This window comes from Stenella coeruleoalba (assembly GCF_951394435.1).
Source record: "Stenella coeruleoalba genome assembly, chromosome: 10".
Lineage (NCBI taxonomy): Eukaryota > Metazoa > Chordata > Mammalia > Artiodactyla > Delphinidae > Stenella > Stenella coeruleoalba.
In genome coordinates, this window is record NC_137156.1 from 56,456,867 (window position 1) to 56,482,260 (window position 25,394).

A 25,394-nucleotide genomic window follows, 5' to 3' on the forward strand; every position below is an offset into this window, starting at 1 on the left:
AAAACCACAACAAAAAAGAGCTTCTCTCAGGCTCACTTCCGTTAGAACATAAAATGATTTATATTGAGTGCCTATCCTACTGTGACAAATGCTAATAATTTTAGAATGGAGGCTTTAGAACTATTTAAAATAATTTAAGTAGGCTGAAAGTCTGCATTAATCTTATTTAAATTTTGTTTTGTTCAGATAAAAACTTATTTCTCCTCACATAAAACCATAGCGTAACCTATAGTAGAATAAAAATTTAGTGAGCGTCTAATTCATTATTTTATTTCACCAATTGCTGACTTTTCCTTAATTCAGTTTTTGGAAAAATGCCTCTCTTTACCCCAAATTGTAAAAGTTGCTGTATCCTTAGTGCTCGGTAGTCAAAAGTAGTTGTTGAAAGACTGAACAAAACGTAATTGAAGGGAATTCCCTGGCGGTCCAGTGGTTAGGACTCAGCGCTTTCACTGCTGTGGGCACGGGGTTCGGTCCCTGGTCGGGGAACTAAGATCACGTGAGCCACGCAGTGTGGCCTAAAATTAAAAACAAACAAACAAAAAACAAAAAAACAAAACACACATACACAAAACACCATAATTGAAGACAAATCTGGCAGGGAACCTGTGTGTGCTTTTAAGTTAAATGCACTTTAGAAACGTTTTCCTGTTATCTAAGAATTGCCTCCAGGGGAAAGTGTTGGTGACTGAGTAGTGACATGTGTTGAGCTAGTTCTTTAGGCTTCTTTCTTGGGGGAGACCTTCAGAAGTCTCCTTACACTGAAGGAAGTAACTGTATAAAGATTTAACAAGCAATTACTGAGCCTCTACTACAGTCAGGCAAAATGTAGGGTTCCTGCCCTCCGAGCGTTTATAGTTTAGTATGGAGACAAAGATGTCAGAATACACTTAACAATGCGAAGGAATTAAGTCTTCATAGAAGAAAATACAGGCATAGGAAATGTGTTAGCCCCTCTGGCCAGCCATATGAAGCTTCACAAAATAAGGGGCATTTGAAAGTTGAAAGACAAATAAGAATTTGCTGGGCGGAAATGGAGAAGGCATTACAGGTAGTGATAAAATCTATAATTTTGTTTCTAGAGATTCTTAACTTAGATTTACATGGTAACAGAGGCCAATACTTTCCTTAGCTGTCTTGCATTTATTTAGGTATATAGTATAACAAGTAAATTGAAATATAGATGCAGAGATGAAAAGTTTTAAGATGTTATGCTGTTTGTTTGGTAGGGTGATATTTCAGACAATTGTAGAATAGCTTTTTTTGTATGGACCACAATCATGTGTCAAGTAATTTACTTAAAATAGAATATGGACTTTCTTGCCACTCTTCTTCCTAACCTAAATATTTTATGGAGCCCTTTCATTTGCTTTCTCCATAATTTAACAGTAACTTACTTTTCGGTATACTGCGTGGCAGAGAGACTTGCTGATTTCTCTGAAGTATGTTTTTTTATTTTATAGTGTGTAGTGTAGGATATTTTTAGGGCTGGAAAGCATTAATTATGATGCTACACAAATAATATGCCATGTATACGACTTCCAATTCTTTGAAATGGCAGAGAACAGGAAGATAAAAGTTAATTCCTATGTTTCCCCAACCGTTCTCCCCTATTTAACTTTAAGGAAGTGTCTTGGACTGATAAAATTTGATAACTCTTTATGTCAGAGGGAGAAGGTATTTAAACTTTTATGAGGAAAAAATTCAAATGTATTGCAAGAGTGAAAATAGTAATGAGTCACATAAGATTTCTTCCCCTTCCCCAGTATCCATTATCCAGTGTCAACAATTAATAAGTCATGGCCATCTTATTACCATCCCCCCATACCTCCCTAACCACACCACTCCCACCCTCCCCACACATGCAGACACCCTCTGCCCATTCCTGTGGGATTATTTGAAGCAAATTTCAGATATCTAAGTATTTTGGTATATATTTCTAAAAGATAAAGACTAAAAATATATAACCACAATACATTTATCACACCTAAAATTATTTCTTAGTATCAAATACCTAATGAGAGTTCAAAAATTTGAGAACACTTTTGCAAAGCTGAGTGCCTTCTCCACTTGTATTTAAGAATAAGAAGAGTCATACATTTGACCCTTTCTTGGTTAGCCCTAGAGTTGCAGGGGAAATGTACTTTCAAGTTACTGAAACATAGTGGCTAGTATTTCGTTGAATGCTTTTGTTTAAAACGTGGAAGTTATTTTATCATGAGCTGCTTCTATAGCTTTAATTTTAGTTAGACACTTAGTATATTATGAATGCAATGTAGAATTTTGAATCTCGAAGAATATCATCCATTATGGAACTCATGCCGGTATGATATAGTCAGTAGAATGTTGTGTAACTTGGAGCATTTGTCATACCAACAAAAGAAAACAAAATGCTTTCATATGTAGAAGAAATTATTTTTAATTATAAGTTTTTCTGAAAATTGTCATAACAATTTCATTTAGACTGCTGGCTTCAAATGAATGAGGCATTTCCATTTCTTGTTGCCAAGATATTTTTCAGAGCTTAGCCCAAATAACTTTAAATATTATTTTACTGTAAGGAACAATTGACGTTACTTTTTCTGGATAGTTTTCTACTTGAATGAGTTTTGCTAATTGAATCCCTGATGTTAACTTCATATTGAGGTTAAAGCTGGGGAGATTGTAATGGGGAGAGATATGTGATTAGCTTGAAATAAATTTGGCTGCATACTAATCTTTGCTATTTGGTTACAGATATTATAGCAAAATGAATTTTCTAAAATACTTACCATACTAGTTTTGCCTTGCATGAAAAATTCTAATAAGTGAACAATTACTAATTTTGTTTAACAGATAAATGTATCTAATAGGTTTTGGTACTTGGCCTTTCTTTGTTCTTAACAGTTTTAAAATTTTAGTTTTCTGATCCTTTCTTTACAATGTTTCTTTCTTTTTCTTAGAATGCATCTATCCAAGCTATGAAATCTCCCGACAGTGTTAATGGAAGTGAACCCACAACTCCTCAGGTCCGTTATTAATGTTATTTAAAAGAAATAGCAAGTCATTTCAGGATGTCAGTCAATCAGTATTATTAGCATTTGACTTTACATTGAAACAGTGATGTCTGAACATTGATACAATGTCTATGGTAAATCCAGGTTTGTTGATGGTTTCTTGGAAAAAGTTTAAAATGAAAGCAATACATGTATATATATACCAGTCATGTAAGATTCCATTATTACTCATTTAAAAAACTAATGGCACTGAAGAGAAAACTTCGGGAAAAAAGACTGATTTTATAGTAAAAGATTATGGAGTAAGTAATTTTGAAAGACATGTTGAGTTACATATTCTAGAAGGGAGATGTGAAGAAAATGGGATTTCTTTTAAAGTTTGTTCTAATGCAGAATATCTTACTACTAGAGAATTTAGTTTATCTTTGATTTTAAAAAGTTATTTTGAGAGTGGGGCTCATGTAACTTTCTTTTGACTCCTTCCAAAAAAGAAAGAAATTCATTAAAAAAAATCTTAATGATAGCAGTGTCTAAGATGAATATTTCTTTTCTTTGGCTTTAGTGATGATTATTATCATTAACCTGGCTGTTCTCAACAGTGGCTGTGTAGAGCAATAACATTTCTGATTCTGTGAACCTGGAGCAGGAACATGGGCAATTTCTGAACTAAATCATGTAGATTAAACATTCTAAAGTATTGTCTAACTTTCCAAACTCCATGAAAAGGTTACCTGTGAGCTGAGAGTCTCATTCTTTTCAGGGAGGCTGGTCAGGCTCTGGGCATAGTCCACGTCCCTGGCCTTTGAGCAGCATCCCCTAAGTCCTCTACAGATATATCATTTTCTATTAGTGCCTTGAGGTAGGGGTAAAATATTGGGAGGCACCAATTTAAATGGTACTGGACAGATCCAGTGATCTTGAAGGAATATTAATTAGAATTAATTAGATAACCAGCTTTATGATCAAATTCAGGAGAGATTTAAGTTTAATTAAGGTGAAGAATGAACATGGGTGATATTCAGGAAGTTAATTGTGTTTATTGAGTTTACTGTGTGTCAGGCATTGTTAAGCATTTTATGTATATGATCTCATTTAATTCTCATAACAAGGAGACACCTTCACTCAGAGACTGTTTTTTACTTTTATACAAATTTCTGACAAGTTGGTTGTTGGTTGTTGTTAGCAAATTAGGAACGGGGGGTATCCCCAAAGTGGGTAGAATGCTTACTGTGGTTGGGCAGCAGGAAATCAGAGTTGACATCAAGGTAGAAGAGATGGTGAAAAGCAAGCCCAAGAGTTTATAAAGTGTAGCTGCCTGTGACCCCCTTACTACTGGGTAGAACATCCTCTGTAAACCAATAGAGTTTGGCACACAATGTAGTGATTGTGGTGGGGATGTCATTAAAAAGGGTTACTCACTGTCTTTATTTAAGAAGGCAGAAAAGTGCAGTATACCTATCTCAGAAAAATTTCTGTTAAATAGTTAACTCTTAAATTGTTTAATGCAGCACATAAAATTCAGCTAATCAAAATGATTATTCATTCATTTCCAAAGGAATGAAGGTAGTTGACATTTTACCTCAAACAGACTTACAAAACTCAGATATTTGAAAATAGTGTATACCACCATGTAATAGAGAAAAATATATTTTGCAAAACAGGTATGTATGAGCATTCATCCTTATCTGAGAAGCTGTGAAATAGTTTGATTGGATCATAGTTTTAGTGTTTTAGCAGTTTAGGATGAATCTAGGATCTAGTATTACCCTCTTATTGTATAGATGCTCTATCAGGCATGAAACTTTAAATTATTTGCCCAAAGACCAGTGGCTAGTTATTGATAGTAGGATTATCATAGATAGACAAAAACATTAGTCTACCCCACTATAATTTTTTGCCATGTATTGCCTCATTTAAGTTTATATGCTGTTAAAACAAAATGAGAATAAACTAGTGGTTGCCGGAGCTGAGGAGGGTGGGGAGGATGGCGATATAGGTGAAGGGGATTGAGAGGTACAAACTTCCAGCTATAAAATAAATAAGTTACAGGGATGTAATGTACAGCACAGGGAACATAGTCAGTAATATTGTAATAACTTTGGTGTGTAATCTATAAAAATATCGAATTACTATGTTTTATGCCTGAAATGAACATAACATTGTAAGTCAACTATACTTCAGTAAAAACAATAAAAAGTAACAACAGAATTTTGTTAAATTGAATAGAGCAAATCATAGGGATTTAAATGACCATTCTCATATGCTATTATTTTTTTAACTATAGGAAAAAGTCTGGTTTTGAAAATCATTTATGATTTTTTTTTAAAAGCAAGTCAACCTCTGTCAATTTTTTAAATGTATTTATTTATTTTAATTTTTGGCTGCTTCGGGTCTTAGTTGTGGCACGCAGACTTCTCTCTAGTTGTGGCGTGTGGGTTTTTTCTCTCTCTAGTTGTGGCACATGGGCTCCAGAGCACGTGGGCTCTGTAGTTTGTGGCACATGGACTGTCTCCTTGAGGCACACGAGCTCAGTAGTTGTGGCACGCGAGCTTAGTTGCCCCGCGGCATGTAGGATCTTACTTCCCCGACCAGGGATCAAACCTGCATCTCCTGCATTGGGAGGTGGATTCTTTACCACTGGACCACCAGGGAACTCCCTATGAATTTTTTAAAAAAGAGAAATTATAGTAGTGTAATTAAATTTTGAAATTTCTGTTGCCATTTTTTGAATACTGCTTTTAATTTTATTTTCAACAGTTATGAAAAATTTCAATCATACAGAAAAGTGGAAAGAACTTTATAAAGTGAACATGTATATACCTACCACCTAGATTCTATCATTGATATTTTACTTTTCTTTTCTTTTTTCTCTTTTTTTGGCTGCACTGCACGGCACATGGAACTTCCCTGACCAGGGATTGAACCCATGCCCCCTGCAGTGGAAGCTCAGAGTCTTAACCACTAGGGACCACCAGGGAAGTCCTGTACTTTTTTTTTTTTTAATCACAAATCTGTCCATATATTCATTCCTCTATTCGTCCCTCAATCCATTTTATTTTTCTGATGCCTTTCAGAGTAAGTCGCAGGCCACAGTACTAATGTTTTAGTATGTATATCATTATCTAGCGTTCAGTGTTTGTAATTTCTATTTTGAAGTGAATTTTATATAAAATGAAATATACAAACCTCAAATGTACATTGACTGATTTGTACATCGATACATACATTTGACAAATGTATGTGCCAAACCCATGCACAGGTTATAGAAGATTATCAACACACCAGAAAGTTCCCTTATGGTCTTCCCTCTGAGAGGCAACGTGTTGTAATTTTTTTCCACCATACAACACATTAGTTTTGCTTATTTTAGAACTTTATATAAGTGACCTTATAAGTATGTGCTCTTTTATGGAAGACTTCTTTCACTCAGCATTATGTTTGTGAAATTTCATCCATGTTGTGGTTATCAGTAGTTTGTTCCTTTCTATTGCTGTGTAGGATTCGTTTGAATGAATATTCTGCAGTTATTTACCTATTGATGGACACCTGGGCTGTTTCCAGTTTTCTGCTATTACGAATAAAACTATCATGAATGTTATTGTAGAAATCCTGTGGATGTATGTTTTCATTTTTTTCTTCTTGAGTGTTATTGATTATGTATTAATGCTTTTTGATGATTCTAGAATAAGATGTACTATATGTAAAAAGTGATACATATCATTTTGATCGAGCATTGAGTATTTAAAGATCTCCCATTAGATCATCATTGGCATATCGCCAGGTTAAGGTTCAGATGAACAAATGTGTAATAACTACCTACTTCGTGGAAAGCACTGAGGCAAGACTACAGAGATAGAGAATATGAATTCTGTTCTAAAAGAGCATAAAGCCTGGGATGAGGGTGTGTGTGGCAGATATAATGATAAGAAAATGTATTTAGTGCTTCCTGCATATGAGGCACTATTTTATTTTATTTTATTTTTTTTTCCTTTTTTTTTTTTTTAAATTTATTTATTTATTTATTTTTGGCTGTGTTGGGTCTTCGTTTCTGTGGGGGGGCTTTCTCTAGTTGCGGCAAGCGGGGGCCACTCTTCATCGCGGTGCGCGGGCCTCTCATATCGCGGCCTCTCTTGTTGCGGAGCACAGGGTCCAGACGCGCAGGCTCAGTAGTTGTGGCTCACGGGCCTAGTTGCTCCACGGCATGTGGGATCTTCCCGGACCAGGGCTTGAACCCGTGTCCCCTGCATTGGCAGGCAGATTTTTAACCACTGCGCCACCAGGGAAGCCCAGAGGCACTATTTTAAATGCTTTTACTCATTTAATCCTCACAGCAGCCTACTAGAGTAGTGTTGATTTATAGATGAGGAAATTGAAACAAAGAGGTCCTAAAGCTAATAAATGGTAAAACTGGGATTCAAATCATGGAGTTTTGGTCAGAGTCTGAGTCTTAACCCCGGTGCTGTATTGTCTCTGTAGTTGTTCTAAGGCATAAACAATTCAGTTAGTTGTTATATCAGCAAGTAAGTAACTAATGGTGAGTCGGAATGCAGTATGTGCTCCAGTAGTGGTCCTGGTAAAGTGCTTAGGCCATTGAGAAGGGTTGTTTCTGATGGGTGAAATCTGAGGTTTCCTGGAAGAGCAGAAACTTGAGCTCACTTTTGAAGGATGTCTGAGTTTCCATGCGCAGAGAAAGTTTGGGTGATAGTACAGAGGCACACAAGGATGCATTTATTCAGGGAACAGGAAGTTACCTGTTGGAACTCAAGTTTTTGTTACATGAAGGGGTGTTTTTACAGAGAAATGGGTCTTGGGAAGTGGGAACCTTGAGTATCAGCTAAGGATTTTGAACTTTATATTTAGTGGCAGTTCAGTTTAGGAATTGGAATGAAATGATCTGAATTATGTTTTAGAAAGACAATCCTGCTGACCATGTGGCAGGGGCAGATTGGTAGGTAAGAGATTTGAGGCAAGAGAACAGAAGGCTGCTACAGATATCCAGCTGGTAGAGGATAAAAGTCTGACACTGTTGGGGAAATAAAAAGGAGGAATGCAAACAATGTAAAGTGGGGGAGACAGAAAGGAGCTAAAAGTAACTCTGTGTTCATTTATTTTCATTTATACATTTCTCCTTCTCTAACCCCCATCAGCTTTTTAAAAGATGAGTTATAAATCAGTGAATGTCTTTGGTACCAGAAACCTGACAATAGTTGGAGCCAATGGGAGTTTAGTTTTTCACATAGCAGAAGGACTAGAGACAGTCAGTCATTAAGGACCCTTCTCCGTTTGGCTTCTTGTCCCCCCCTCCTTTACCTTCTCATCCTTCCCACTGCCTTTCAGCCTCACAGTTACAAGTTTGGCCTCCAGGAATTGCATCTCCATTGTTGACAGGACAAAAGGCATATATATTCCTTTTTATCAGGAAAATAATATCTCTCCTAGAAGGTTCCATCCATTTTTTTTTTTTTGGCCACACCACGCAGCTTGTGGGATCTTAGTTCCCCGACCAGGGGTTGAACCCGGGCCCCAGCACTGAAAAGCACGGAATCCTAACCCCTGGACCACCAGGGAACTCCCGAAGGTTCCATCCTTTAGATTCCCACTTATAGTTTACATTATTGGCTGAACTTAGGCACAGGGTCCCCTCCTGGCTGAAACAGAGTCTGGGAAAAGCTAACTTAAAAAAATCCTTTAATTGAAATGTAATGTCACAATGTAATGTATACAGAAAAGTATCATGTATTCCTTGTACAATTTACTGAATTTTCACAAACCAAACACAACTTTGTAACCAGCACCCAAAATCAAGAAACAGAAATTACCAGCACCCCAGAAGCCCTTGTGCTCCCTTCTGCTCTCTGCTCTCACCTCCCCCTACCAGGGGTAACCACTATCCTGACTTCTAACTCTATAGATTAATTTTACCTGTTTCTGACTTTATGTAAATGGAGTCACTAGTGGTTATTCTTTTGTGTCTGACTTCTTTTGCTTAATAACTCTGTTAGTGTTAGTGAGATTCATCTATATTCTTGCTTGTGGCTATAAATCTTTAATTCTCATTGCTGTCTAGTATTCTTTTAGTGAGCAGATGACAGTTGACTTACCCCATCTGTTATTGATAGGCATCAGCAGTGGTTTCAGGTTTGGCGCTATTTTAAACAGTGCTGCTATAAACTTTCTAGCGTATATCTTTTGTTGAACATATGTATACATTTCTATTGTGTATATACTTAGTAGTGAAATTGCTGGTCTGGAGAGTACGTGTGTGTTTAGTTTTAGTAAATACTGGTAGTTTTCTGAAATGGAGTGTTCCATATCCTCACCAATACTTGGAATTTTCCATAGTTTTAATTTTAGCTATCCTGGTGGATATGTAGTAGTATCTCATTATGGTTTTTATTTGTATTTGAGAAGGTGAATGTTTTAACCTGGCTGTATTGTCACCCTGCATGAAACTGGCATCTGGTGGAAAGGAAGAAGGGAGGATTGGATATCAGGTGGTAGATACTATTGATTGTTTAGCTCAAGCCAGTCATGATGCTAAGTGCTTCACATGTATTAATGTAGTACTCCTCACAAGCGCCCTACGAGGTGAGTGCTGTTGTTTTCCCCAATTAACTTATGAAGAAACAGAGGCACAGAGGGGCTGTGTAACTTGCCCAAGGTCATATTGCCGGAGACTTGAGCCCAAGAAGCCTGGCTGCAGAGCCTGTGCTCTTAGCTACTGCATCTTATAACCGGAAGAGTCTGCCACATAAGCTTGCGTATAACATTCTTATTTGTAAGTTTGTCTTTTGTTTTGTTTTAGTCTTCTTTCTTTAATAATAATGATAATTGTTAATGTTTATTGAGTATTTGCTGCATTGTAAGCAATTTGCATGTACATATTAACTCATTCAGTCCTTGTGGCATCCATATGAGGTGGGTGGTATTATTATTACCATCATTATTATTTTTATCACCCCCATTTTAGAGAGGGGGAAACAAGACTAGTGAGGTTAAGTAACTTGGTCGGTGTCATGAACATCGTGGCGGAGCTGGGATTTAAACTTAGGCAGCCTTACTCAGCAGCCCACGACTGAATCACAACACTCAAACTCCCAAGCAGGGCTTCCCTGGTGGCGCAGTGGTTGAGAGTCCGCCTGCCGATGCAAGGGACACAGGTTTGTGCCCCGGTCTGGGAAGATCCCACATGCCGCGGAGCGACTGGGCCCCGTGAGCCATGGCTGCTGGGCCTGCGCGTCCGGAGCCTGTGCTCCACAACGGGAGAGGCCACAACGGTGATAGGCCCGCTTACCGCAAAAAACAAAAACAAAAACCTCCCAAGCAGAGTAGATGTGACAGTTACTCAGTTTATGAGCTTCTGCAAATACATGTCTTTGAAATTGTTCATTACCTCCTGGCTCACCCTAAAATAACAACTGTTTCTAGTGTTATTCAAACTTACCTCACTTGTTTGTCCTAAGGCAATTGTCTGTAAGAGCTGAAAAGCACTTTTTGCATGGGTCAGAAGCGGATGGTAATGGAATAGCGGTAAAATGGTTCTTCAAGTTTTTGAGCATGAGGGTCCCTCCTCTCCCTTAAGACTTTCTCTACCCCACACCAGTATAAAGGTAAAACTTGCACATTATGAAAAAAAAAATTGGGAAGTACAGGAAAATAGAAAAATGAACATAAAAATCATCTAAAATCTTACCACCCAGACCCACTCACTCACTGTTAACTTTTGGTGTTTGTCCTTTAACAACCTGATTCTAAGGGTGTTTATGTAAACATGCATGCAAATTCATAAGTATATGTAACTATGTTAAATCAAAATGAGTTCACAGTGTATGTGTTATTTTATAACCTGAGTTTTCCCATTAATAGTATGTCTTGAACCTTGTTACATACATTGTGGTTTATATAATGTATCCTCTAGTGGTGAACATTTGGGTTGTTACCACTTTTTACTGTCATGAACGTCCTGTGATAAATCTGTGCGTATGCAGGGGGTGGGCCCCTCTTACTCCCACCTTGCCAAATACTATTATTAAATCTCTAAAATCTATGAGTAAAGTATTCCTGGTCTGATTTTTTTTTCTTGTATATTAAAGAGAATCTTTTTGTTTTCCTGTAATCTTTGCCTATACATGACCTCAGTCTCCCCTGAGCATTTCATTCCTGGCATCTGTGAGATCTTGCAGTGACCCTGTTGCACTAATGAGAATGAGTTTCTAGGAAACACCTGAAATACTGACTGCTGTCATGTGAACAAAAAAATGCAGCTTACAATAATGCAGGTTATTGAATTATATTATTTTCCATTGCTATTCAAAATAATGCATCATTATTAATATTAATATTCTAATTAAGAGAACAGCTCTTGCTTATCACTGTTTCTAACATCAGACTTACTGATCCGTGTAGAGGGACTCTAGCTCAGACTTTTTAATGGTCCTCCATGATTTTTTTATGCTTATTTTTATTGCCGGTAGACAGTGGTAATTAGAGCAGAGTTAGATACCCCTAGTCAGCTCTGCCTGGCATTCTGTTATTGAGCAAAATGGGTTCACTAAACATTACCCTCTGCCCGAGAAGAGTAATGAGGAGTCTGCGCAGGCCTTCATGCAGACTCCAGATGCAGCCACACACTTCACACTTCACAGTACATACCCACATTTTAGGCACTGGGTATATACTGGTGGTATAGATAACCACTGCCTCCAAGGGTCTTACAGTTTAGTGGACAGATCTCACAGCACACCTGTGAGGTTGGCTGGGAAAGTATGGCTTCCTTCTTTTTACAGATGTGCAAACTGAAGGGAAGTGACTTAGTGAAGGTCATTCCACTGCTCGGTGACAGACCTGGGACCTACACCCCAGTCCTCTGACTCTAGGTCCAGCGCCTTTTCACAAATAAACAGGTGTCTCTTGTTTTTCAGAAAACAGTGTATTGTGTAAAATGTCAGGAATATAAATTAAATGTGTTAGCTTTCTATAGATTATTGCTGGTGATTAGGGAATTATAGAAGTCTAAATATGTATTTTAACCCACATGTTCTGATGCGTTTTGGTTGCAGTCAGGTGACATGCAGTCTTTTGCACAGAAGCTCCAACTCCGGGTGCCTTCCGTTGAGTCTTTGTTTCGGAGTCCAATGAAGGAATCTCTATTCCGATCTTCCTCTAAAGAGTCTTTGGTACGAACGTCTTCTAGAGAGTCCCTGAATCGACTTGACCTGGACTCTTCTGCTGCCACCTTTGATCCACCCTCTGATATGGAGAGTGAGACCGAAGATTCACTAGGGAATTTAGACAGTCTCAGCAAAGAACATTTGATCCAGTGGTTGCGAAGAATGGAACGAAGGTTGAATGGCTACAAAGGAAAATGTTCTGAGGTAGGAGCATGACTTTTTTGTTGGTATGAAAAGTTCCTCCCCGTATTCTCTAATTCATATTACTCTCTGGCCTTTATGCCTGTCATTGGCTGAACTGTCAATTCCCTGGCTACGCTGGATACTGAGGGGGGATAGTTTGTGGAAATATCTAATTAAAGACCTTCAGTGGTACTGAGGCCCTTTGACAATACTGTTAGTAAAATTTTGGAGCAGATTGTTGCCCGTAGCCTTTTGATTCTCACATTCTGTGCCCCTCTCTCCAGGGTTGCTTGGACACCCAGCTCAGAGTTCATTGTCTTTCCTCCTCACATCCCTTCCCTTGTTCATCTTTTAAGTGTTGTGGCTCCAAAATGACCTCTTCTGCCAACCAGATTCCATTATTTCTGACCCCAGATATGTGCACATTTGGTGCATTCTCATTGGACCTACATTTACAATTTGCCTCAAGTGAATCTTTTAACTGCTGGACCCCTTGACAATGTTTGGTCTAAGAGGAATGAAGTGGTGCTGCTCCTTCGCTCCTTTCGTTCCTTTAGAAACATGGCGCCTTCCCTTTGGGCTGATTGTATTAGTTGCCCTCGCTGTCCTGTGCAGTTAAAATGTTCTTTCTCCGGAAAGCCTTTCTGGACAAAGTTGCCCGTGGCTTCCTTTCTTAAAAAAACAAAAACCAAAAAAACCCCATGGGCTTCTCTGGTGGCGCAGTGGTTAACAATCCTCCTGCCAGTGCAGGGGATGGTTGTTTGAGCCCTGGTCCGGGAAGATCCCACGTGCCGCGGAGCAGCTGGGCCCGTGCACCACAGCTACTGAGCCTATGCTCTAGAGCCTGCAAGCCACAACTACTGAGCTCGAGTGCTACAACTACTGAAGCCCGCATGCCTAGAGCCCGTGCTCCACAACCAGAGAAGCCACCGCAATGAGAAGCCCGCGCACCGCAACGAAGAGTAGCCCCCACTCGCTGCAACTAGAGAAAGCCCGAGCACAGCAACGAAGACCCAACAGCCAGAAATAAATAAAATTAAAAAAAAAAAACCCGTCATGTTTTATTGTCTTAATGCTGATAAATCAGCATTGTAGTTAATTTTAATTAATGAATAATAAAGTTCAAGGTTAGAGTATAAAGTTAGCTATTACTTCAATTTCCAATTTGGCTGTAATATGGGTAGTTTTACCCTGCAGCCAAAAACAACCAAAAAAACTCCTAGATGAAATACATAAAATATCTTTTTAAAAGTACAAAGTGCTCCCCTCTTTGTCTTCTCTGCACTGGGGCCAGCTCTCCTGCCGTGGCCTCTCATCTGAAAACGTACGCTTGTGCCAAGTTCGTCTCCACCTCCTCCTTGATCAAGAGAACCTCTGCACTACTGAGCTGATCGCTGTCTACAGTGATGCTGAAACAGTAGGAGACACTGACAGATGAGAGCCACAGCAGCTTGGCAGCCCCGAGTCCCCTGACCACCTCACTTATTCCTAGCCACACCTTCCAAACCAGTGCCATTTCAAGGGACATTGACACGGAAACCAAATTCACTGGAGCTGGGGCTGCCACAGTAGGGGTGGCTGGCTCTGGGGCTGGAATTGGGACTGTGTTTGGTAGCCTCATCATTGGTTATGCCAGGAACCCTTCTCTGAAGCAACAGCTCTTCTGCGCCATTCTGGGCTTCTGCACTCTCGGTAGCCATGGGGCTCTTTTGCCTGATGTTGGCCTTTCTCATCCTCTTCGCCATGTGAAGGAGCCGTCTCCACCTCCCATAGTTCTTTCGTGTCTCGTCTGCCCTGTATGTTCCTTTTCCTGTACCTCCCCATTTTTTTTTTGGCTCAGTGTTTGACAGAGGGAAGACAAATGAATACTGTATTAATAAGAAAAAAAAAAGTACAAAGTGCTGACAAAATAGGAAAGAATTATTAGGTTAAAATCTGTTGGCTAGCTGGAACCCAGAGATGTACACAGGGCATTAAGGCCATGTATCTCATAAGGCACATGTGGAATCAGGCAACTTTTTTCTTTAAATTTTTAAAAAAAATTTTATCTTTTATTTCTGTCAAAGTTAATAATGGTCCTGAATTTGTTTGTTTAGATTTATGTTATTTTCACTAACCCATGGCTTTTAAGTTTGAAGCTTGGGCAGCTGTATAGTTAGTATTTAAATGTACAAGACACTATGCATTTTATGTTTATGGTGCCATTAAATTTTGCACCATCTCTGTGAAGTAGCTATTTATTAGCTCTGTTTTGCAGAGTAGAGATTAAGGACTCATAGAGAGTTACTCATAGAGATTAAGTAACTTGCTTATAGTCACACAGGTAGCAGTTGACAGACTCTGCATTGATTCTAGGTCTTTCTGGTTGTTTCCGCTATTCTGTACTACCTCAGGTAAAGCTGCGCGGCATTTTAGGGATGGAAAGAGCCCATCGTCTTTGTCTCCACCTTTCCTTGCTACTGTAGGTACCTAGGATGGTAGTGCTGTAAGTGCCATCTGATTGTTGTGTTACTCTTCCACTCCCACTCCTCCCCCCACCCCTCACCCCCACCTTGAGTACCGGTTTCCTAACTGGTCTTAAGTAATAAGAAGGGGAGATCCTGGTTTAAGGCCGAATTTTGGTTTTTTACATCCTTATCCCTATCACTGGACTCGCCTTCCATTGCTGCCTGCCTCTTGACTCAAGACATCAGTAGACACATTCGAGGGCACACAGCAGCCTTCCAAGGAAAATGGCAAGGCCAGAATCGGGCGTGCTTTCTCCTGAAGCTGCAACCTGTCTCTTTAGAGCCCACTAGCATCTCTAAAGTGGGTCCAAATAATGCGGTGGAGCCATGTGCTTAGCCTTCCGATGAGAAATGCTATATAATTTATAGGTGTAAAGGTTTATTACTCTGTAATTTTATCAAGTTTTGCTAGAATGTTTAAATATCATTTTTAGGTTAAATGGTTAAATATCTCTTTAGAACCTGACATAGCAGTTTTCCTCTGTTGGTTGTGAGTTGCTTCCCTCAGATTTTCATAGAGCCACAGTCACAGGTCCTACACCAGAGAAACTTTTAGAGATCAGTTACATGGTCTATTACGGCCCAAAGCAAAAAATCACCTGAGGAGCTAGTCAAAACACACATTGTTGCCTCCGCCCTCCCTCTGCTTCTCATTCAGTTAGTTTGGGGTGGGGCCCAAGAATTTCTGTTTCTAGCAGGCTCCCAGGTGATGCTTTTGCTAATGGTGTTGATCTGTGACCACAGTTTGAGTAACCTTTAAGCAAGTTGTCTCTAATCCCCACCTATAAGTTAGGTACTGAAATTTAAAGAGGTGTGTGTGTGTGTGTGTGTGTGTGTGTAAGGTGAAATCAAATGGAGATTTAATATCTTTCTTTATAGAGTCATTACATTTTATATTTTAGAAATACATTTCCTGTGTTATTTAGTTTCAACTGCATATACATCTAATTAGTTTGAATTGTCTATAAAAGGATTGCTTTGATTTATTTTCTGACTTTCATAATGAGATGTTTTAGCAGAGTTTAGAATAATTAATTGCATTTATGTAGGAATGACTGATGTTATTAGTGACTTTTTCTTTATTTTAGCTTGTTACAGCTTATCAGACTCTTCAGAGAGAGAAGAAAAAGCTACAAGTAAGTGATTTGTTGGCTGTTATATTGATTGATATATAATTTTAAAAATAGAAAAGATCTTTTAATAAGATAGTGCTAACACTCACTTTTAATAATTCTTCATATGACCAAAGTATTTCAGCTGTTTTACCATTGGGGATTTTGATAAAGAGAATGATTGAGAAATCTCAGATATTTAACCTCTGGTAGGGATGGGCTTCCTTGAGTTCTGGATCCCTGCAGTGTGTAAGAGGTTTGGATTTAAGGCATGTTTGCCTCTTTCAAGCATCATTCCTGGTGTGCCACTGTGCAGGGTGCATCTTTGTTTTAGTGGTAAAGAGACGTACAACTTCGAAGCTTTCCCTTCTACTTTTTAAATACCTGCAGAGATCTCTGTTTCTTATTATATCAGGGTCCAAAAATAAGCATCCTCTCTATTTCCTGAGGCTGCTGCTTGTAAAGCCCTTGGTTAAGTGTGTGGAGATAAGAAGGTATTATAGCTCTTCTGGTGACTGAAGACACTAATTATAGAACCAGGAAGTTATTTGTAAAGTGAGATTTGGTAAAATTAATTTCCCCGTGTACATTATTTTAAAATACCGAATCTGCCATAAATATTAGTCTCCTTTGAGTACGACATTAAATTTTCTGGCTTTGGTCTGGAATATAATCAACTGAGAATGATAACACCAGTTACTTATTGCTGATTCAGTGTTCTAATTGTCCATAACAAGTGTGAAAATTAGATTATTACAAATAAAGTTTTTAGTTTAATATTTTCTTAGACATGTGGTCTATAGAAATTGGGGGTAGTTCTCATTTAATCCTTTGTACTATTAATATTCCATAAATTCATTCTCAAAAGGTCATTTTATTCCTAAATTCTGTGAGTACCTTCCTTGTGTTTCTGTGAATTGTCTTATGGATTTTTATTTCGAGATTACATAATTCTACCACTAGGTGGCAGTAGAGAGTTTGGGTTGCATAGTTGCAAAAGTAAAGGGTGTTGGAGATAAAATTCAATGATTTGTGATCTTTTGAACTTGCTTTTCACTACTATGTCATGTGGTTGTTTGAACCAGCTTCTTTTTCCTTTTAAATTAAAGGGTATATTAAGTCAGAGTCAGGATAAAGCACTTCGAAGGATTGGAGAGTTAAGAGAGGTAAGTTGTGACTAGTACTTTGAGAAGAGTAACTAAATCTCTCATATTTATCAGAACTATTGTATGTATTTGGGTAGTTTCATATCTACTACATTAGTTACAGCGAAAATTAACCAGTCCAAGCTACAAGAACAGGGATCAATTCTTATAGTTTTTATTTGTGTGGTTTTCCTGACATCTGTTGGTGGAATTACAGGCAGACCTAGTTGTTGTTTTTTTTTTACCATCTTTATTGGTGTATAATTGCTTTACAGTGTTGTGTTAGTTTCTGCTGTATAACAAAGTGAATCAGCTATATGCATACGTACATCCCCATATCTCCTCCCTCTTGCGTCTCCCTCCCACCCTCCCTATCCCACCCCTCTAGGTGGTCGCAAAGCACTGAGCTGATCTCCCTGTGCCATGCAACTGCTTCCCACTAGCTATCTATTTTACAGTTACACGTAGTGTATATATGTCTATGTCACTCTCTTACTTCATCCCAGCTTACCCTTCCCCCTCCTCGTGTCCTCAAGTCCATTCTCTACGTCTGTGTCTTTATTCCTGTCCTGCCCCTAGGTTCATCAGAATCATTTTTTTTTTTTTAGATTCCATATGTATGTTAGCATACGGTATTTGTTTTTCCCTTTCTGACTTACTTCACTCTGTATGACAGACTCTAGGTCCATCCACCTCACTACAAATAACTCAATTTCGTTTCTTTTTATGGCTGAGTAGTATTCCATTGTATATATGTGTATGCCACATCTTCTTTATCCATTCATCTGTTGATGGACACTTAGGTTGCTTCCATGTCCTGGCTATTGTAAATAGTGCTGCAGTGAACATTGTGGTACATGATTCTGTTTGAACTATGGTTTTCTAAGGGTATATGCCCAGTAGTGGGATTGCTGGGTCATATGGTAGTTCTGTTTTTAGTTTTTTAAGGACCCTCCATACTGTCTTCCATAGTGGCTGTAGCAATTTACATTCCCACCAGCAGTGCAAGAGGGTTCCCTTTTCTTCACACCCTAGATTTGTTCTTAGTGACCCCAAGGGTCTAACCAGAACTTCCTGAAAGTGGAAGGTAACCCCAGATACTGGGGTCTAGTTCTGGAGCTAGTGAGATCTCTATCATGGTGGTGTTGGACAGCTGGCTAGCCAGCCTGTGGGCTGTAGTCAGGATATAAGTTGACAGTTCTTAAGTTCCTTTATAACTGTGGTCTTTATTGTTTATGGAGTACCTATTGGTTGAATAGTCTAATGTAGCAGGAGGAGGGAGAAGGTGACATGATTAAAAGATGTTTCTGGGGAATTCCCTGGTGGTCTAGTGGTTAGGATTCAGTGCTCTCACTGCCATGGCCTGGGTTGAATTCCTGGTTGGGGAACTGAGGTCCTGCAAGTCGTGAGGCAAGGCCAAAAATAAAAGATGCTTTTGTTGTATCCAAGGACTTCTTACCCTAAGATGAGGAGATGAAAACGTTCAAAACCTAAAAATCATAATATAAATTGAGAAGTTTTTATGGGCTGGTAGGGATGCCATGTAACAGAGTCTAGTATGGTAGAATGTAGAAAATTATTTGGAAGAAATGAATTGTAAGGAAAGTAAAGGACTGCATTGCTATTAAGGAGATGTGCAGCTGGTCCTTACTAAAGAATTGGCCTGTGCAGAGTCATGGGTGGGGGAACAGTGCTTTCCAGACTTTTGGATTTCAGGGACTGAGAAATTAATTACCTTCCAGTTCCTTCCAGAAATGGGGGAAAGGAGACTTGTCATAAGGCTACTTTTATTTTTTTCAAGTGAGGACATTGAGAATAAGGAACCAGATTCTTTTATTGTCATTATTTCATACAAGAAAGTTTTTTTTTTAATAATAAAAAAAAGTTAGGAAGGACACAGTCTCAGAATAAAGTACAGTTGTTCAGATGAAAGAAATTTGGATCTAAGAAAAACATGTCTTGATCTGAAGACCAGCATTTGGAGACTCCTACTGCTGGGGGAGGACAAGCCAGGAGTCTGTAGTGAGAGGAATAGTAAATGTGCTGAGATCTTGGGGCCATGTGGGTGTGGGGAAGAGTAGAGGACAGTTAGTACCTCAGTGTTTTGAGAATTAGTAAGTTTGAAACAATTCAAGAAGGCATTGCTTATAAGTCCTTGAAAGTAGTGTTTGAGGAAAGTTTTCTAGCAAATGTGTGAAGGATGGATTAAATCAGAGGTAGACTTGAGGTAAGAATTCTCTCTAGAAGGCTACTAAAGGAAATTAATCATCAAAATTGTTAGAGATTGGGATTATGGTTTTGGATGTGGAAAAAGGACCTAAACATTGTAGAGAAAGTAATGAAAGAATTTGGTTATATGCAGAGGTCAACAAAAGATAAGTAAAATGTGACTTTGAATATTTTGGGCTTAGAGAATTAGAAAAGTAGGAATCCCAGAAAAATTGTGGGGTTTTGATGGGATATCCACTATGTTCCAGGTGTTATTCTGCAACATTCTAATGGAGCAAGTGTAAGGGAGAAGCCCTGAGGACACAGAACTGAGCCCAGAGGGATAATTGCCGAGAGAATCAGTGAAGGGCACAGTGGAAACTCTGAGAGACAGGAATATAGGTAGGAACCCTGAAGCCGCAGAAAGCAGGTACCTCAGTTGAGGAGGTGATTATTAGTGACTGGTATAGTGGAGAGGTAAAGACCATTGGATTTAGTTAGGGAGGCTCATTAATGACTTAAGGAAAGCAGCATGTAAGGAAGTTGAAATTTCACTGTTTGGTGATCAACTAGGTCAACCTTTTCATTTGAGGAGGCCTCTGATTTTGACTTTTGATCACTTTCATGTATTGGGAGGAGGAAGGTTCTATTGATTATCTATTTAGTATATAACAATTCAGTTTTAGATCAAGTGAATATAAGATAGCACAAACAGTAAGATGTCTTAAAGTAGGATACAATTTTACCTTTATCTTAAGTAACTAATTTTTTTAATCCTCTTTACATAATTATCAATTCAGCAGTGATTACAGATCTATAAGTATACTTTTGCTTCTTGGATTTTCATATTCTTTAAGGAACAGAATTATTTGTTGGGGTAAGTACTAATGTTTTAAATGCTGATTATTCTTTAATTATTGTTGCTGATAACTTACCTTAATAGTAATGGAAATCTGGATTGATAAGTTTTTAAACTTTGAAAATTTCAGGTTTGTATTTTTTGTTTTATACTGAAAACTGCTTATGAATCCTTTACATTTTAGGAGCTCCAAATGGACCAGCAAGCAAAAAAACATCTCCAAGAGGAGTTCGATGCATCTTTAGAGGAAAAAGATCAGTATATCAGTGTCCTTCAGACTCAGGTAAAAAAAGAAGTGTGGAATTTTTGGATAAAGAAAAATAAAAGGGTTTTGATGGGATATCTGATAGGTTCCAGATGTTTAAAAAATGGACTTCTAAAAAATTTATTTGGCTGCATCGAGTCTTAGTTGCGGCATGCGGGATCTTCATTGCAGCACGCAGGATCTTTCGTTGTGACGTGCAAGCTCTGGGCTCGTTGGCTCCAGAGCTTGTGGGCTTAGTTGCCCTGCGGCATGTGGGATCTTAGTTCCCTTACCAGGGATCGAACCCGCATCCCATGCATTAGAAGGCAGATTCTTAACCACTGGACCACCAGGGAAGTCACAAAATGGCCGATTTTTAAAACTCTTTGCTTTTCCTCAATTAATTTTAAGGATAATTTTTGATTTATTGTATTTTCTGGCTAAGGTATCATTGAAAACAGCAAATATCAAAATCAGCAGCATTGGGAGTAAATTTTTTATTTTTATTTCCCCCCCTCCCCCATTATAGCGAAAAGGGTATCTTTTACTCTATTCCTTCTCTGTTTCAAGGAAAGCACTACTGCCAAAGTTTCTCTTGGTTTTTTTCTAATGAAGGACATTTTTTTTTTTAGGTTTCTTTGCTGAAACAGCGGTTACGAAATGGCCCGATGAATGCTGATTTACCAAAACCACTCTCGCAGATGGAACCAGAGGCTGAAGGCGTCACTAAAGAGAACACAGATGGTGATGTAGAGCCAGTAGGTAAGCTTCAGCTTGTCAGAAGGTAGGTTAAAAACTAGAGGAGGGGGCTTCCCTGGTGGCGCAGTGGTTGAGAGTCCGCCTGCCGATGCAGGGGATGCGGGTTCGTGCCCCGGTCCGGGAAGATCCCACACGCCGCGGAGCGGCTGGGCCCGTGAGCCATGGCCGCTGAGCCTGCGCGTCTGGAGCCTGTGCTCCGCAACGGGAGAGGCCACGGCAGTGAGAGGCCCGCATACCGCAAAAAAAAAAACAAACAAAAAAACTAGAGGAGGATGGTGAGAGATTCTAGGGCAGGAAGTAGTAGACATGGACTGAGGTAGAACTAAAATGTCCCTGACCCTAATATTTCCAGAAAGATTCAACTGAGTCAATTTTAAAGATCTTATTGACTTAATTAGACTATTCATGAATCAGGCAGTACCCCTTCTAGCAGATAGAAAAGAGCTCCTGGGAGCTGTACAAAATGAAAGACTTTCATAAGCAGAAGGGAGTGGGACAAGGAAGTTATAGTAGCAAAAAGTAGATTGGTTGTGACAAGGTCCCTTTCCTTTAGGGGATGCAGGGGTCTGTCAGGCATGTGACCTCCCTAGTGTTGACCAGGTGATTCCTGATTTCAGATTCCATTTCTGGGAGAGGCTGAAACTGTAATTCAGTCTCCATTTGGTGATGCGAAGCTTAGCTTAAGCCTCCATTTTGGACCTGTTTTTAGCAGATGCAAGAGTTTTGATGTTTTTTGGGGCTCTTTGTTTATTGTTTTCCAGGAGAAAGTGAGTAATTGTTTTGACACTTGAAAGTTTGTTGAGTAGCACCACATTTTCATTGTAATTGAAATTCATTATATTATACTGTTTTACTGATAGCAGTAGCTAGATTTCATAGAAAAACGTTAAGTCTGTTCAAGATTAAGGACTATACTCTTTGTCATTATTTGTCTCTTTTAGTTTTTAAGTATTGTTGCTTACGTATTTCTACAATCAAAGATGCCAATATTTGCCCTATTATTTGCTTTGTAATTGTAAAAGAAGGAATAATTAAATTATGTTTTAAAATCCAATTGTAGCCCTCCCTACTCTTTGAGGCTTTATGGTACCTATTTAGTAAACTTCCCATTTTTTATTTACTAGCTTTATCACAAAGAGATTTGTGATAAACGTTTGGTCCAGCCAGTGCTGGAGTAAGGTGCTGAGCAGCCATTTATCTGAGCAACCAACCTGTAAGGGCTCCTGAAACACCCCTGGGCTATGTCATAAATGTAAGGAGATGGAGAAAGCTGTACTTGCCAGAACTCCTCTCTGGATGAGATTAGAATGCTTTGGAAGGAATACGTTAGTGATCCTTTGGGGATTGGCGCTAAGAAATGGGAGGCACTTGAAAAGAGCAAAAGAGGTCATCAAACTGTCTTTGAAGGAGGGTGGATTCAGTTAACATTAGTTAACTCTTGAGTGCTGTGTGCCATTTGGGTTGGGGTTGAACCACAGAAGAAGAGGTGAATGTACTACGTAGCTTCTTCAGCTGCAGATCACACAAATAGTGGCAGAGTAGAGGTTTGGAAGGGTACCCCTCTCTTCTCAATCTGGCTCAGAGTGTTGGAATGAGAATACAGTCCTGTGCACTAACAGAGTAACTGTTCCCAGGGAGCCCTTAGATTCCTCACTGACTGCCCCTGCTTATGCTGCTTTATTAATAGTGGGAGATGGAGCTTCTGCTAAAACACTGGAAATACTTCAGCAAAGGGTTAAGCGTCAAGAGAATCTACTGCAGCGCTGTAAGGAAACCATTCGGTCGCATAAGGAACAATGTATGCTGTTAACCAGTGAAAAAGAAGCCCTGCAAGAACAACTAGATGAAAGACTTCAAGAACTAGAAAAGATGAAGGTAAAAGAGAAAATGATTGTGGTTTAGCGCAGCCCTGTGATGCTAGATCCACAGGCCCCAGCGTGGCCTGCACTTCCTCTGGAAAGCCTTCCCCGTTCCTCCGTAGACAGCATGGAAAGGGCCCCTGAGTGCCCTGGGCTTCATAGCATTTACCATCCTTTTGACACATCCTGTGTTCTCTTCTCCTATTAGACTTGTAGGAGTATTCAAATTAGAGAAAATGTTTAGAGTTCTCATATGAGGAGAAGCTTTATTAGAGATGGAAATGAATTTTTAAAATTTTTTTAGGAGCTTCATATGGCTGAGAAGACTAAACTTATCACTCAGTTGCGTGATGCAAAGAACTTAATTGAACAGCTTGAACAAGATAAGGTAAAACAACAAAACTTATGATACTAAAATTTGTCAAGGGGCACCCCAGTTCATTTTTGGAAGCAATTGGAAGCATGCAGACTTCTGCTTTCCAAAATTATTACAGCTGCTTCCATGAAAAATCTTTTTGTTTTAACTTCTAGATTTATATAACCATTAGCATTAGTTTTGTATCATGTGAAGCTGAATCTGTGATTTCTTGATCCCAGTCAGCGTTTTGATTTATAGATTAGAATACTGTTGCAAAAGAAATTTGTTTACAGAACATAACTACTTTTTAGAGAAAAGTTAAATTATTTACAGTTAAGGCATTACTAAATGTGAATGATATAAGTATTGTCTTTCAGATATAATGGAAACAGATTAATCTCACAGATAAATTGCCTAAAAAGTAAAGAAATGGTAATGTATATGTTAGCGTAAACAGAAATTTCTTCAAATAAACTTTAGAATGTATAGGTGAGATTGGCAGTTTAGAGTTGGAACAGCAACTTTAGCTACGGCAGCAAAGACAGCTAAAAAATTCATGGGCAAAACAGTTTTGACCAAAGCCTTTCAGCACCGGGTTCTTGGGTCCTTTTTTTAAAAGTAGCTTCCAGTTAGTTCCACATCATCCACCGTGTTCTTTAATATGGTACTTTATAGCTGCAGTATTTTAAGTGGCCATGTAATTAAGAACATGTTAGAGCTGTTCTGCTATTGAAATGTATTGGCAATTTTTTCATCCTATTCATTTTGCTGGATTCTATTCCATAAACTTCATGAAGGCCCTCTTTAAAAAAAAAAAACCAAAAAACTTTTTATTATGAAAAACTTAAAACATTTACAAAAGTATAAAGATTAATAAAAGGAATTCCTGTGAACCCATCACCCAACTTCAACAGTTAACATCTCTTGGCTAATTTTGTTTCATCTGTACATTCCCAGCCCCCAGTACCCTCATCCCAGGATTGTTTTAGAGCAAATCTAAGAAATGTTATTTCTTCCATAAGTATTTTAATGGATATTTAAAATAAAGGTCTTTTTTTAATAAAAATATAACCACATTATCATGATCACATCTAAAAATTTAATAGCAATTCCTTAGTACAGTCAACTGCCTAGACAGTTTCAGATTTTCCCTTTTGTCCCATACATTTCTTTTCCAGTTTTATGAATCAGGATCCAAATGAGGTTCTTTCATTACAGTCGGTTGATGTGACTCTTAAGACTTCTTTTAATCTATAGATTCCACCTCTCTCTCTCTCTCTCTCTCTCTGTCTCTCTTTTCCATTGTGCTTTGGTTTTTGAAGAAACTGAAGGCCCTCAATTTTCTTTTGGAATTTTGTATAATAATGCCCCACTTACCTGGTTTTTAATCTGTTCATTAATATTAGCCATCTGGAAGAGTCATACCCTAAAGCAAGGGTTGACAAACCCTGGAAGTAAGGTAATACTCTGCTTAATATCATAAAATAGCTGTCACAGAGTCTTATGTTTCAAGAGACAAGTTGAACCACCCATTTTTTGTTAGTTGCAAATGACTGATTTAATATATACTATTTGATTATATTTTCCCCCTAGCGACCTTCATTTCTTGTGTAGATTATCCAGAGAGTGGGAAGACAGTAGCAATTAGCAAATTGGAGGAATGCCTCACTGACAGTAATAAGGAGTGGTGTTGGGACCAGAGACTGTCACAAGAGGAAAGAGAAAAACCAGGTAGCTCTGTACCGCAGTCTTGGTCCATCCAGTGTGGCAGCAGTAACCTTATACTCTCAGCAGCCTCTGGGACTTTCCCCATGTTACAGCGCAGTTCAATAATAGTAGTTCATGATTGGTTCTGAGCCAAGTACTAAAGGTCATATTTTGTTGAATATAAACTGTTTACTAAGATAGGGAAAATTATAGTAAACATTTATAGAAAGATTATAAAATAAATCTTTTAACTAAAATGTGTTGTTAATAATTAAAATATTAAAGTT

General features: G+C 38.6%; 1 protein-coding gene and 1 pseudogene across 5 annotated transcripts in view; both read left to right on the plus strand.

The window, feature by feature from the left end:
• The window catches only part of GOLGA4 (golgin A4), a 106,106-nt gene that overhangs the window by 27,530 nt on the left and 53,182 nt on the right, over window positions 1-25,394 (plus strand). For 3 of the 4 annotated variants that reach the window (XM_079934742.1, XM_079934743.1, XM_079934745.1), the window contains 8 exons: window positions 2,943-3,008; window positions 12,056-12,370; window positions 15,945-15,992; window positions 17,078-17,134; window positions 20,365-20,463; window positions 21,057-21,186; window positions 22,871-23,058; window positions 23,347-23,430. In XM_079934742.1, coding sequence (XP_079790868.1) covers window positions 2,943-3,008; window positions 12,056-12,370; window positions 15,945-15,992; window positions 17,078-17,134; window positions 20,365-20,463; window positions 21,057-21,186; window positions 22,871-23,058; window positions 23,347-23,430 — 987 coding nt within the window. The remainder of the gene's footprint in view (window positions 1-2,942; window positions 3,009-12,055; window positions 12,371-15,944; window positions 15,993-17,077; window positions 17,135-20,364; window positions 20,464-21,056; window positions 21,187-22,870; window positions 23,059-23,346; window positions 23,431-25,394) is intronic. The other variant, XM_079934744.1, reaches the window with a different exon arrangement.
• On the plus strand, window positions 12,404-14,098 carry LOC307193171 (ATP synthase F(0) complex subunit C2, mitochondrial-like; annotated as a pseudogene). The gene has a single exon. The product of its transcript is annotated as an ATP synthase F(0) complex subunit C2, mitochondrial-like (transcript).